At 54.3% G+C, this 14,792-nt stretch overlaps 1 protein-coding gene across 6 annotated transcripts in view; it reads left to right on the forward strand.

Moving 5' to 3' along the window:
- The window catches only part of bcas3 (BCAS3 microtubule associated cell migration factor), a 158,284-nt gene that overhangs the window by 27,634 nt on the left and 115,858 nt on the right, over positions 1–14,792 (forward strand). For all 6 annotated transcript variants that reach the window (XM_035385258.1, XM_035385260.1, XM_035385261.1 and 3 more), the window contains 4 exons: positions 515–591; positions 1,226–1,309; positions 3,260–3,436; positions 7,159–7,252. In XM_035385258.1, coding sequence (XP_035241149.1) covers positions 515–591; positions 1,226–1,309; positions 3,260–3,436; positions 7,159–7,252 — 432 coding nt within the window. The remainder of the gene's footprint in view (positions 1–514; positions 592–1,225; positions 1,310–3,259; positions 3,437–7,158; positions 7,253–14,792) is intronic.

The following is a 14,792-nucleotide window of genomic DNA, read 5'->3' on the forward strand; positions in this document are numbered from 1 at the left end:
CTTAAAATTATTTTTTCAGTATGAAACTTCTTCTACTGGCCTTAATTAGTGTAATCAACATTTTAAATGAAAATGGTTCATTTCATGTATTTGCAAACCCCCCCTGTATGGGGATTGACCCGGGAACATTTTTGCTGTACCTAAAAAATGAACAGAACAGGAGGGTTAAAGCTGTCCCTGGCAACGGAGCCGTTTTAAAGCTGTCCCCGACAACGGAACCATTTTAAAGCTGTCCCCGACAACGGAACCATTTTAAAGCTGTCCCCGGCAACGGAGCCGTTTTAAAACTGTTCCCGGCAACAGAGCCGTTTTAAAGCTGTCCCCGGCAACGGAGCCGTTTTAAAACTGTCCCCGGCAACAGAGCCGTTTTAAAGCTGTCCCCGGCAACGGAGCCGTTTTAAAGCTGTCCCCGGCAACGGAGCCGTTTTAAAACTGTCCCCGGCAACAGAGCCGTTTTAAAGCTGTCCCCGGCAACGGAGCCGTTTTAATGCTGTCCCCACTGCCTCTGTTCCAGGCTGTTACCCCTGCCCCGGGCCCAACCTCAACCCCATCGCCCTTGGCGACCGCTGGCTGGCCTACGCCGAGAACAAGGTAGGACCGAGGGTGACCTTTCACCTCGTGCATCCCATAATAATCCCTCCTCAGCTGGCAGCCCGTCTGCCCAGAATTTTGCCGTAACTGGGTATCTAACTGGGCTGGTATCTGTGTGTGGTTCAGGGCTGGTGTGTTTAGGGTCGGTGTGAGTGTGTGTGGTTCAGGGCTGGTGTGTTTAGGGTCAGTGTGAGTGTGTGTGTTTCAGGGCTGGTGTGTTTAGGGTACAGTGTGAGGATTGGGTTTTTATTTTGGTTGAATGTTACGTCTCATTTGTCTGTGTCTGTTTGTGCACCCTGGGGAACCAGGAGACCCTCCTAATGCACCCCCTCCCAGATGAAACCAAATACCCCCTAATATGTGCTAATGACCTGGGGAGAGTAGGGGTAGTGGTTGTTTTAACTGCTTTATGATGCTTATACTAATGAGACTTTGTCTCTCTCTCTGTCTGTCTGTCTCTCTCTCTCTCTGTCTGTCTGTCTCTCTCTCTCTCTCTCTGTCTGTCTGTCTGTCTGTCTGTCTCTCTCTCTCTCTCTCTCTCTCTCTCTCTCTGTCTGTCTGTCTCTCTCTCTCTCTCTCTCTCTCTCTGTCTGTCTCTCTCTCTCCCTCTCTCTCTCTCTCCCCCTCTCTGTAGCTGATTGGTTGCCATCAGTCTCGGGGCGGAGCCTGCGGGGACAATGCCCAGTCCTACACGGCCACCGTCATCAGCGCCGCGAAGGTGAGTCCCGGTTACCGGTCCGGTCTCACGCAGGTGGAGCTCCTCCCTCCGAGCCAGACGGACAGGAACCACAGCGAAGCGGCTCTGTCCTGCTCTGAAGGGCTGTCGGCCTCCCAGGCCCGTTTCCACCCCGAACCACGACTCTGTCCCGTGATCCCAAACCGAACGGGTTCCTCTGCTCTTTTAGAGGCGAAACCCGCCTCCCATACACTCCCGGTCTTCCCCTAATGCTCAGAGGGAGTTCGTTTATGTAGTACCCCCCCCCCCCCCCTATCGGCTCACAGGAGAGCAGGCCCATTAGTCCTAATGGCGCCTCCGCGCCCAAACCAGGTTAAAATCACCAGAGGGAGAGGGAGGGGGGGAGCGAGAGGTCTCCACAGAGATCTGTGGTCTGCACCAAACTTTACCCCCCCCCCCCCCGTCTATCCGCCATGCCCCCTGGAGCACCCCCAGGGGCGAAGGGTCAAGGGGAGCCGGTATCCCATCATGCAGCCTTAACCCCCCGTGGGACAGGGGGAGCACTTTGCGATGGGGGAAGGGAGCCCATGTTTTATTAACCCCAGGCAGGAGGCCGCGGGCCTCTCCGCTCTCCTTAAGGAGGCTCCCGGGAGTCTGAGCGCAGAGGGCAGTGTCGTCGGCGGCTGTGCGGACGGTGCCGCCTTAAGTGGGGTCTCCTCCCTGTGTGTGTGTGTTAATGGGGGGAGAGCCGGTGGTGGGTTAGCGGGGGGACCGGGTGCGGGTTCGAGGGGGGCCCGGGGCGCGGGTTCGGGGGGGCTCTTGGGGGTCCCGCCCGGCTCCGGGGTCTGGGGGCTCTTCGCCGGCGGCCCGTTTGCCAGCGCCAAACGGGGCGCGTGTAAAAAAAACGCACCGCCATCAATTATTGACGGGAACGGCTCGCCCCCCTAATTGACCAGCGCTAATGCGCTGTGTAAACACCGCGCGGTCCGGGTTCTTAGCGCCAATCAAAACAGGGCCGCCATCGATCTGTGGGTGGGGCCAGGAGCTGGCCGGCTGGCTCGCGGCGCTGGGCCGGGCGCCGTCGGGGGGGGGGGGGGGGGGGGGGAGCGGGCGCCGGGAGCCTTCGTCGTCTTCGTCGTCCTCTTTAGCGTCAGCGCCGTCGGGGCTACAGTGGGGGAGTAGCGCGGGGTGACCTCATTATGGGATGGACGTTCGGTTTCTCTGCAGTCACGCGCAACGCAGGTGTGCAATGTGTAACAACAATAGTTCGTTAAAAAAGAGATTCATAAATTACCAAGCAGGAGTATTACATATGTACGTGTGTATTTATGTTGATTTATGATGCTTTGGCAATATTTGCATATGTATTTCCTGCCAATAAAGCAATTGAATTTGAATTTGTGTATTAACAATATTATTGCTAATGATAACGTTAATGGTTATAGTACCAACATCTTCACAATGACATTCTTCTCTTAATTTCTCTCTCAGTCTTTAGCCTGTTTTCATTGAAGTCACTTAATCAAGCACAGGAAGTGATGTCACTCTTTCTTTTAAAGAGAACAAAAGTCCAAAAAACAGCCTGCAGTTCCCCCATTTTACCTGGGTTCCTTTCAATACTTACACTTGTCACATTTTTCTAAAGTTTAAAGTCTGGTAACATGCTAATTTTACAGTCAACTACCAAAATAACAGCAATGCATTTATTCTTCAAACTGCTTGTTAACTTGGTACAATAGTACATTTTATAAAACTTCAAACAAAATGAAAGTATACATGTTTTTAAAGGGGTTCAGTTTCAGATGGTGCACTAATAAGTGAAACGCACATTAGCTGGTTGTTGTTTAGTTGTTTAAATGTAAATGTAGCGTTTTCTGTGACTGTTACGGTTGCCATGGAAACGACTGTGTGAATGGGCTGGATTTCCGGCGAGGAGATTTTTGGGTAATGGCTGCGCCCTGTCCCGTTCCCCTCCCCCCTCCCGTCCCGCAGACGCTGAAGTCGGGCCTGACGATGGTGGGCAAGGTGGTGACGCAGCTGGCGGGCACGCTGCCCGCGGGCGCCCCGGGGGAGGAGGAGGCCCCGCCCCACAGCGCCGCCGCCCGCCGGGGAGGCCACGCCCCCGGAGTCGTCACCGTCATCGACACGCTCAACGTGGGGGAGGGGCAGGTACGGAGCTCGTGCACCGCCGCGTCAGAATCACTGAGTTTGGGGGGCGGGGTTTGGGGCTAACCCTCAACCCTCAACCCCCCAACCCCCCCAACCACCCCCCACCCCCCATTGAAGGCCTGCTGTGTTGTGCACATAGCTTTTGGGGTGACTGGAGTAGTGTGTTGGGGGGGGTCTGTCCCTGGTTGCTAGGGAGTCCCCCCGTTTCTAGGGAGACAGGAACAAATAAGATAAGGTGTGTGGTAAGTCTGTCTCGTTAAAGGAAAAGACCAGGTATTAATATCGTAAAGTATGTTGTTAACAATCGAACATTTATGCTGTTTTATTTTTTGGCTGGACCGCAACAGCGTCTGTGAATGTCTGTGACTGAGTGACTGAGTGATGAAGTTACACCACTGGTCGGCCGAGTTATGAAGTTACACCATTGGTCGGCCGGCCCAGCCATATACTAGGTTCTGACCTGGTCTTGTTATACATACACTTTGTGAGTAACCAGAAGCAGCGTCCAGATGTCTTCCTCTCATGTGAAGTGTTTGATGGAGCGGTCAGGTTCACGGGCCGTTTAAATGTGTTTAAAATGTGTCCACTTCTTCCACGCGAAGGGCTTCTCTCAAACAGGAGATACAGTCTGACTCTGAACCCAAGCGGTTTTTCTACTAATACGACCTGTGAAAATATATCTCTTTTTTTTTTTTTTTTTTGCGTTTGCGGGAAGCGGGAAAAAAAAAACTGGTGCGAGTAGAACCTTGCCCTTACTTTTAAAGAGCGGGGGCTGTTCCTGAACCCGGACCACACACGCTCTCCCGCACGCAGCTCGGAGGTTCGGTTTGTTTTTCCTCTAGCATGTGTATTTTCTCAGTCCTCAACTGGCCACTCGGAACTGTAGGTTTTAAGAAACGTTTTTTTAAATATGAATACATGGGTTTCGCAGCAGGGGCCTGTCTCTGTTCGTGTGCTACGGATTCTTCGCCCATCTCCACTCTCTGGGGTCCGAACGCCTCACCCTCAGACCCTCTCCGAATATAACGGCCCGGCGCTAATGGCTAACCGGCTACTCTGTTCCGGGCTCTCGACAGTTTAAGTTCTGTTTCTCTATTGGCTGGAACGTTCCAGTTCGATGCGTCTCGTAGCAAAATTCGTGACTGGCTCCAGTACCTTGGCGTTTGGACGTCCTGCGATAACATCCATAGCGTGCGTGTAACTGGAGGCGGGGGAGAGGGTGCGGGTTTTGGGGTGTGTTCATACCCCCCTCCCGCCCCCCCCCCCACCCCCCATGCACTGGGCCGAATATCACTTCCCAGAAGCGGCCTTGAAATAATTCTCTTTAAAGTGGGCCTGACCGGGGATCCCCCCTCCAGAGCCCTCTGGGTAATGGGGGGGTCTGGACTGTGTCAGCGGGGCGTTTTTCGGGACCGAAACAGGCTCTCGCGTGAAACCCGACACACCCCCTGGCCCGTTAGCGCAGTTTGGGGCGGAGGGGTTACGCTCCGCTCCGGGGCTGTGAGGAGAGGGGAGCGTGTTTGGAGTCGCGGTGGGATCGGTGTGGGGCGGGCCGCTGTGGTTAAACGCATGTATGTGCTGAAATCAACACTGACTGGGGCTGCAGTACAGCGACTAGCACACAGGGGGCAGTGTGTACTGTAGGGATGTTTCCATAAACATGGATAAATATGTGTTTAGCCTAGACCCTCGTGAACAGTAGGAAGTTGTATTGGTAACTTTTATGTTGATACATATATACATACACTTACATATGCAGCTGGATATGTGCATGTGTTTTTCCCTGGTTATGGTCAGTGAGGACTCTGATGGGGTGTGTGTGTGTGTGTGTTTGCAGGTTATGGTCAGTAAGGACTCTGATGGGGAGGGTGTGTGTGTGTGTGTGTTTGCAGGTTATGGTCAGTGAGGACTCTGATGGGGAGGGTGTGTGTGTGTGTGTGTGTGTTTGCAGGTTATGGTCAGTAAGGACTCTGATGGGGAGGGTGTGTGTGTGTGTGTGTTTGCAGGTTATGGTCAGTGAGGACTCTGATGGAGAGGGTGTGTGTGTGTGTGTGTGTGTGTTTGCAGGTTATGGTCAGTGAGGACTCTGATGGGGTGGGTGTGTGTGTGTGTGTTTGCAGGTTATGGTCAGTGAGGACTCTGATGTGGTGTGTGTGTGTTTGCAGGTTATGGTCAGTGAGGACTCTGATGTGGTGTGTGTGTGTTTGCAGGTTAGGGTCAGTGAGGACTCTGATGGAGAGGGTGTGTGTGTGTGTGTGTTTGCAGGTTATGGTCAGTGAGGACTCTGATGGGGAGGGTGTGTGTGTGTGTGTGTTTGCAGGTTATGGTCAGTGAGGACTCTGATGGGGAGGGTGTGTGTGTGTGTGTGTTTGCAGGTTATGGTCAGTGAGGACTCTGATGGAGAGGGTGTGTGTGTGTGTGTGTTTGCAGGTTATGGTCAGTGAGGACTCTGATGGGGAGGGTGTGTGTGTGTGTGTGTGTGTTTGCAGGTTATGGTCAGTGAGGACTCTGATGGGGAGGGTGTGTGTGTGTGTGTGTGTGTTTGCAGGTTATGGTCAGTGAGGACTCTGATGGAGAGGGTGTGTGTGTGTGTGTGTTTGCAGGTTATGGTCAGTGAGGACTCTGATGGGGAGGGTGTGTGTGTGTGTGTGTGTGTGTGCAGGTTATGGTCAGTGAGGACTCTGATGGGGAGGGTGTGTGTGTGTGTGTGTTTGCAGGTTATGGTCAGTGAGGACTCTGATGGAGAGGGTGTGTGTGTGTGTGTGTTTGCAGGTTATGGTCAGTGAGGACTCTGATGGAGAGGGTGTGTGTGTGTGTGTGTTTGCAGGTTATGGTCAGTGAGGACTCTGATGGGGAGGGTGTGTGTGTGTGTGTGTGTGTTTGCAGGTTATGGTCAGTGAGGACTCTGATGGGGTGTGTGTGTGTGTGTGTTTGCAGGTTATGGTCAGTGAGGACTCTGATGGAGAGGGTGTGTGTGTGTGTGTGTTTGCAGGTTATGGTCAGTGAGGACTCTGATGGAGAGGGTGTGTGTGTGTGTGTGTTTGCAGGTTATGGTCAGTGAGGACTCTGATGTGGTGTGTGTGTGTTTGCAGGTTATGGTCAGTGAGGACTCTGATGGAGAGGGTGTGTGTGTGTGTTTGCAGGTTATGGTCAGTGAGGACTCTGATGGAGAGGGTGTGTGTGTGTGTGTTTGCAGGTTATGGTCAGTGAGGACTCTGATGGAGAGGGTGTGTGTGTGTGTGTGTTTGCAGGTTATGGTCAGTGAGGACTCTGATGGAGAGGGTGTGTGTGTGTGTTTGCAGGTTATGGTCAGTGAGGACTCTGATGGAGAGGGTGTGTGTGTGTGTTTGCAGGTTATGGTCAGTGAGGACTCTGATGGGGTGTGTGTGTGTGTGTGTTTGCAGGTTATGGTCAGTGAGGACTCTGATGGAGAGGGTGTGTGTGTGTGTGTGTTTGCAGGTTATGGTCAGTGAGGACTCTGATGGAGAGGGTGTGTGTGTGTGTTTGCAGGTTATGGTCAGTGAGGACTCTGATGGGGAGGGTGTGTGTGTGTGTTTGCAGGTTATGGTCAGTGAGGACTCTGATGGAGAGGGTGTGTGTGTGTGTGTGTTTGCAGGTTATGGTCAGTGAGGACTCTGATGGGGAGGGTGTGTGTGTGTGTTTGCAGGTTATGGTCAGTGAGGACTCTGATGGAGAGGGTGTGTGTGTGTGTGTGTTTGCAGGTTATGGTCAGTGAGGACTCTGATGGAGAGGGTGTGGTCGCCCACTTCCCAGCTCATGACAAACCCATATCCTGCATGGCCTTCAATCCAAGCGGTGAGTAAAGAACCCTCACACGCACGCGCACACACACACACACACACACACACACACACACACACACACACACACACGCACGCATGCAACACACACACACACACACTCTTTTGTATGTGCACAGCGGAAGTCAATGCTCTCATTAAAGGAAAACTGCCTGACAAGGGTTCATTTTGAGCCCAGAATGATAATCTGCTTATTATTCATGCATATGTGTAGTGAAAGAATGACTGGGCAAACAGACTCACTCCAGTGAAGCGCTCTAACGGTCTGTTGGGTTGTTTGGGTAACTCTACACTCACTGATCATAAATGAGCCTCCTGTGCCTGTTCGGTGGCATCGCTGTTTTGTCTTCCTGAAAGTAACACCGATGTTTTTTTTTCTCTCCGCTTTTTAAAGTTGCCCTGGAAAACAGCTGCTAAGTGCCCGTAGTGTAATAGATCATGGTATTTAAGTGGTGGAACCGCCCCCCCCCCCCCCTCCCCTCCGTGATGGGGTTAGGGTTGAGTGGTCCCATCGCCCTCCGGCAGACCGACCTGTGATGTGGGGGGGGTGGGGAGGGGGTTGCGGTCAGTGTCGTCATGGAGACGCGTAAGAGACGGGGTTCCTGGGGTGGAGGCCCTCATTGTGAGCGAGCTGCAGGTGCGCTGCCCCCGCAGGTGCGGGCGGGGGGGGGGGGGGGGTGGAGGGCGGAGCCAGCCCGCAGGGGCGACCTCATTGGCCCGTTGTGTGCGTCCGCGCTCGCTCCTGCCCCCGGCGGACGGGACGTCCCATCTAACGGGCGCGGCGTCGCCCCGAAGGCCTGCGGGGGGGGGGGGGGGCTCGGTTACAACCCCCCCCCCCCCCCCCCCCCCCTTCACATGAGAGGAGCCGCCCGGGGTCCCATCGCCCCGGAGCCGGGACGGGGAGGGGGGCGGGGGTCAGAGGTTAAGGGTAAGACCCATAAGTCACTGCGCGTGAAGTCATCCGTGTCACAACATTGTTGAGGCTGTAGAAACACTCCAGTGTAACCCACTCCGAAGCCGGTGTCCGTGGAAACTCGAGGCGGCAGAACCGGCCGCGACCGGCCAATCGCTTCTTTCGGAGGTGTCCCGCCCTCGCGCTCCTTACCCAATGGGAAAGAGGAACCATGTCTGGGAGTACCTAAGGGTCCCGTGGAGTCCTCAGCAAAATTGGGTTTAGATTGTGATGCATTTTGTTTGTAGTTTCAGGTTTCGCAAGTTACATATTTCAGCTTACAGATGAAATGGACTGTTTGATTTTTATGTCTTTAGTAAGATTATGATCATTATTATTTATTATGTATTAATATTGTGTTACACGCATGTCTGATGTAGAGTTGTATTATATCATATCCATTTTCCTGGTGCTGGTGGGTTAAATGGCTGCTTCCTGTGCTGGCTGCTGGATAAAGGTGCCTAAAATGGATGACCTCTGCCATTGGGCGCTCATCATAGTTATCTTATTAGGCCATTTTGAGATGGAAAGGGCTTATGAACCCCTTTAAAGCCCTGATATAGGCTGCCTTTGGAGTAAACGGCGGATGGTAGTTCTGTGAATAATGTAGCGAGGCTGCAGCTTGTGTTGGACTCTCTCTTCCTGTGGCCCGGAGTGATCTGGCCGCGCGCTCCCGGAGGCCGGCTCTAGGGGGCGCCGTTGGTTTGCGTTTGCAGGTGCGTCTGCAGGTGGCCTCTTAGCGTGCGGCTCCCGCGCGGGGCGCAGAGGAGAGCTGAGCGGTGTCTGTGGGTCGCCTCTCCGGTTAGACGCTGCCGAGAAGGCCGTCTTTGGGAAGCTCTTGTCTCCACGGCGATGGAAGTCGCAGAGAAAACCTTTAAAAAAAAAACGGCGACCGTTTCCTCTTCCTGCGATCGTCCCGCCATTTTTTCTGAACGTACGCATGTGCTTTTGAGATCCCGAGCGGCTAGCTAGCTGCGGCATGTCGAGCAGGGCCCTGAAGGTTCATGCAGCGCATGTGGATGGTAGATTAGCTGCAGATCCCCATGGCCCTCCCATACACCACAGAGGGCAGCAGATACTGACCAATCAGCACTGACCACTGTACTGAGGCGCCTGCTCCAGTGAATTCTGGGTTGATGTATGAGAAATGCAGCCACTTTGGAGAGAGCCAGAGACCATTACACCATTACTGAGACCATTACACCAGTACTGAGACCATTACATCATTACTGAAACCATTACACTGCTGTTCTGCTGGGAGCCCATGGACTACATGCTTAAGGACCAGTGCACTGTAACCCTGACTGTGTACAGTGAGAGTCTACAAACTAACCTCTCTCACACACCCACACACGTACAATACGGGTGACACACGCACGCACACACACACAAACACGCAGCACACACACGTGCGCACACACACACACATGTACACACACACACGTGCAGCACGGGGGGCACACACACACGGTGCTCAGCCCAGCACCCTGGTTAAATAAGCCCCATCTATGCAGAGGGCTGCTGATGACAGCCCTGTCCTCCTGACTACCTGTCATTTACTGCACTGTGGGCTCCCCTCTCTCATCTCTGCACGATCCAGCCGCACTGTGCCGGCGGTGCACTGGTCCGTGCTGCTTTTCTGCAGTGCGTTTGCGCAGCTGAGGATGCTGGGAGTTAAGCAGGCAGCGATGTTTCCCTCTGAAGCACATTTAGTGAAATACAGCGCGTGTACGTGCTCGAGTTCACAGTGGTGTACAGAAATGACTGAGTTTTTTACCTCGAGGAATTCTGTTGGTGTCTTAGTCATCTCTGTTCTGGCAGCCAGTGTGCTGCTGGGCTTTTGAGTTCTGAATGTGCAGGGTTCGATTGTCCAAGAATACGTTTAAAAACTTTCTTGTGTTTATCTGTTCAAAACCACCAAACATTTCCTTTCAAACATAGCACTTTAAAAAAAATGACACGTCAGCCCCATAAAACCTCATTCAGTCCAGATTTAATTGATCTTTGTTTAACTCCAGTCATGGTGGTTGGAGGTACTTTGTGCTGGTGTGTTGTTGGTGGTACTTTGTGCTAGTGTGTTGTTGGTGGTACTTTGTGCTGGTGTGTTGTTGGTGGTACTTTGTGCTAGTGTGTTGTTGGTGGTACTTTGTGCTGGTGTGTTGTTGGTGGTACTTTGTGCTAGTGTGTTGTTGGTGGTACTTTGTGCTAGTGTGTTGTTGGTGGTACTTTGTGCTAGTGTGTTGTTGGTGGTACTTTGTGCTGGTGTGTTGTTGGTGGTACTTTGTGTTAGTGTGTTGTTGGTGGTACTTTGTGCTAGTGTGTTGTTGGTGGTACTTTGTGCTAGTGTGTCTTTGGTGGTACTTTGTGCTGGTGTGTTGTTGGTGGTACTTTGTGCTAGTGTGTTGTTGGTGGTACTTTGTGCTAGTGTGTTGTTGGTGGTACTTTGTGCTGGTGTGTTGTTGGTGGTACTTTGTGCTGGTGTGTTGTTGGTGGTACGTTGTGCTAGTGTGTTGTTGGTGGTACTTTGTGCTGGTGTGTTGTTGGTGGTACTTTGTGCTGGTGTGTTGTTGGTGGTACTTTGTGCTGGTGTGTTGTTGGTGGTACTTTGTGCGAGTGTGTTGTTGGTGGTACTTTGTGCTAGTGTGTTGTTGGTGGTACTTTGTGCTGGTGTGTTTTTGGTGGTACTTTGTGCTGGTGTGTTGTTGGTGGTACTTTGTGCTAGTGTGTTGTTGGTGGTACTTTGTGCTGGTGTGTTGTTGGTGGTACTTTGTGCTGGAAGGAAATACTGGTGTATTGTGTGGATGGAAATATGACTCATTGTTTGGCGAAGAAGCTTTGACACTCAGCTCTCAATCTGTAATTTGCCGTGTTTCTCTAAAGGTGGTTAAAACTGCAAAAAAAAAAAAGAAAAGAAAGAAAGCACGGCATCTTGGGATGTCGGTGACTCAGACTGGGCGGAGAACCCCACGTCCAGATCAGAGAGAGGTCGCTGTCAAGGTCTCCGTGGAAACGTGCTCCAAAACTCCCGTCCGCCCACGTAGACGCCTCTCCCGCACGCGGGCCGGGCCCCCGCCCCCACATAGAGCGTGGACTCTGGCGCCCCCCCCCCCACCCCCCATTTCACCAAGGGCCGGCTCTCCGTCCCGCTGGAACCCAGAACCGCCACCCTGCTTCCCTGCCTGTCTGTAGGCGTTTGAGCTGCGTTACATTTCGCAGAAGGAGGCGGCTCCACCTTGAGTCATGGAACAGTCATCCTCTTAGGGGGTTGGATGGGGAGGGGTGGGGGGGGGGTCAGATCTGAGTGCCTTTGCTCTGTGAACGGCCATAAAATCAACAGAAAGAACTTAAAAGAGAACTCCCCCCCCCCTCCTCCGCTCCCTCCCCTCCTTCTCTTCAGCTGGCGGGATGGAAAAGGTTAAGTTTGTAGAAGCTCTCACTTGTAAACGATTAACAAGTTGTTGACCGCGGGTTGACCCGGGCATGTGTTTGGGGATGGGTGTGGGGGGGGGGGGGGGGGGTGGTGGAGGGAGGTACACTCTCTACGTTTATGGGGAGGGTGGCCTTAGGCTGCTTTGATCTGCGGGTGCCCCCCTCAGCGCCTGGCCTCAGAGCCAAGTTTCAGAGTGGGATTCAGAGTGAGAGCTTCAGAGCCAGGATTCAGAGTGGAGCTTCAGAGCCAAGTTTCAGAGTGGGGCCTCAGAGCCAGGTTTCAGAGTGGGGTCTTCAGAGCCTGGTTTCAGAGTGGGAGCTTCAGAGCCAGGATCCAGAATGGAGCTTCAGAGCCTGGTTTAAGAGTGAAGCTTCACTGCCAGGTTTCAGAGTGGGAGCTTCAGAGCCAAGTTTCAGAACCTGAGCTTCAGAGCCAAGTTTCAGAGTGGAGCTTCAGAGCCAGATTCAGAGTGGGGGCTCAGAGCCAGGTTTCAGAGTGGGGCCTCAGAGCCAAGTTTCAGAGTGGGGCTTCAGAGCCAGGTTTCAGAGTGGAGCTTCAGAGCCAGGTTTCAGAGTGGAGCTTCAGAGCCAGGTTTCAGAGTGGGAGCTTCAGAGCCAGGTTTCAGAGTGGGGCTTCAGAGCCAGTATTCAGAGTGGGAGCTTCAGAGCCAAGTTTCAGAACCTGAGCTTCAGAGCCAAGTTTCAGAGTGGAGCTTCAGAGCCAGGTTTCAGAGTGGGGGCTTCAGAGCCAAGTTTCAGAGTGGGAGCTCAGAGCCAGGTTTCAGAATGGAGCTTCAGAGCCTGGTTTAAGAGTGAAGCTTCACTGCCAGGTTTCAGAGTGGGAGCTTCAGAGCCAAGTTTCAGAACCTGAGCTTCAGAGCCAAGTTTCAGAACCTGAGCTTCAGAGCCAAGTTTCAGAGTGGAGCTTCAGAGCCAGATTCAGAGTGGGGGCCTCAGAGCCAAGTTTCAGAGTGGAGCTTCAGAGCCAGGTTTCAGAGTGTGGGCTTCAGAGCCAAGTTTCAGGCCTGAAAGACAGCAGACACAGCCCTGAGCGTGACCTCATCCCTGCCCGTATAAATTCGATCAGAAGTGCGCACAGCTCCAGGATTCCCCCCCCCGCCAGCCCTCTCTTTAAGAGCTCTTCCCCACGTGTTTATAATTTGAGATTTCCTTGTTTTTCTAAAGCCCGGGGGGGGGCGACTGTTGTTAATTAAAAGGGCTCTCGCACTGCCGAGCGACGGGCCACTTCCTCCTTCGGTCTCCGCCGCCCCGACTCCGCCCCGCTCCTGCCCGGAGAACCGCTCGCCCGTTTCCTGCCAGCGCAGCGCCCGCCCCCCGCAGCAGATGGTTTGCGTTTACAGGGTTAGAAACGTGCGACAAAAAAAGACCAAACCGGAGCAATATATATATATGTGGGAAAAAAACATGAGCCACGGACATGGTTTTCTTTGGCGAAAGACAAAGTGATGTTTATGGAGGTGATTAGCAGCCCGCGTGCGTGCGTGCGTGCGTGCGTGCGTGCGTGCGTGCGTGCGTGCGTGCGTGCGTGCGTATGCAGGGCTCACAGACGTTAAATGAGAGGGCCTGAGCAGCAGCGTGTGAGCCGGCCTCTTTCCCCCCCCCCCCCAAACCCGCTCGGTCACGCCCCTGCTCCCGGCTCTTATAAATAGGACGTGTGAAAGCGGTTCGGTCGCTCGGCGACGCGGCGGAGCGCGGCGGGAACGGGCGGCTCCTTGATGGCGTTTCCGCGGCGCGACCCGCCCGACGCCTCTCCGATGGGCCTCCCGTTTGGGGCGGCCGCCGCAGGAAGCCCCGGCGCCCCGCTCCGAGCACCGCCGGGGTCTGGAGAAACGGCCCGCGCTGCCAGGGAGCCCGCCAGACCTCCACCGCCCCATCCTGAGAGGGAGGGAGGGAGGGAGGGAGGGAGGGAGGGAGGGAGGGAGAGAGAGAGAGAGAGAGAGAGAGAGAGAGAGAGAGAGAGAGAGAGAGAGAGAGAGAGAGAGAGAGAGAGAGAGAGAGAGAGAGAGAGAGAGAGAGAGAGAGAGAGACGGGGAGAGAGAGACGGGGAGAGAGAGACGGGGAGAGAGAGAGAGAGAGAGAGAGAGGGGGGAGAGTGGGGCAGAGTGAATGAGAGAGAAAATGAGAGGGGGAGAGAGAAAGAAAGTGAATGAGAGGGAGAGGGGAGAGTGAAAGAGAGAGAGAGAGAGGGAGGAAGCTCCCAGATAAACACACCGCAGGGCCTGAACTCCTCATCGCCGGCGCTTCCGTCTGCAGCCTCTATAATTAGACGGAGCCCTTTTTCCGGCGTGTTCCGCGCGGCTTGGCCCTCGTTCTGAGGCCTGGGCTTTAGCTTTGCGGCCCGGGTCAGCTGTCTTGGCGGAGCCTCCTCTCCACCTCTTCTCTAACCGCTGCGCCTCCTCTCATACCCACTGCACCTCCTCTCCACCCGCTGCACCTCCTCTCCACCCACTGCATCTCCTCTCTACCCACTGCACCTCCTCTCTACTCACTGTACCTCCTCTCCACCCACTGCATCTCCTCTCTACCCACTGCACCTCCTCTCCACCCGCTGCACCTCCTCTCCACCCGCTGCGCCTCCCCTCTACCCTCTGCACCTCCTCTCCACCCGCTGCACCTCCTCTCCACCCACTGCACCTCCTCTCTACCCGCTGCACCTCCTCTCCACCTGCTGCGCCTCCTCTCTACCCTCTGCACCTCTTCTCTACCCACTGCGCCTCCTCTCATACCCGCTGCACCTCCTCTCTACTCACTGCACCTCCTCTCTACCGGCTACACCTCCTCTCTACCCACTGCGCCTCCTCTCATACCTGCTGCACCTCCTCTCTACTCACTGCACCTCCTCTCTACCGGCTACACCTCCTCTCCACCCGCTGCACCTCCTCTCTACTCACTGCACCTCCTCTCGTACGCGCGCCCTGGCGCAAACCGCGAAGAGTGCGCGTCCTCTGTAGTGGCCGCGCGGCGCGAAACGAACTTGGCAAAAGCGGCGTGCGTAAAACTCGACACGCCGCAGGGGGACCCCGTCCAGAACGCTGCCTTTCTCCTCCTCCTCCTCCTCCCTCTCTTATCTGCTCCCCGCTTCTTGTAATCTGCGGCCACCCTGACCTCCGCTTTGCGTTCGACGGGCGGGGCC

The sequence above is a fragment of the Anguilla anguilla genome, chromosome 12 (genome assembly GCF_013347855.1).
Source record: "Anguilla anguilla isolate fAngAng1 chromosome 12, fAngAng1.pri, whole genome shotgun sequence".
Lineage (NCBI taxonomy): Eukaryota > Metazoa > Chordata > Actinopteri > Anguilliformes > Anguillidae > Anguilla > Anguilla anguilla.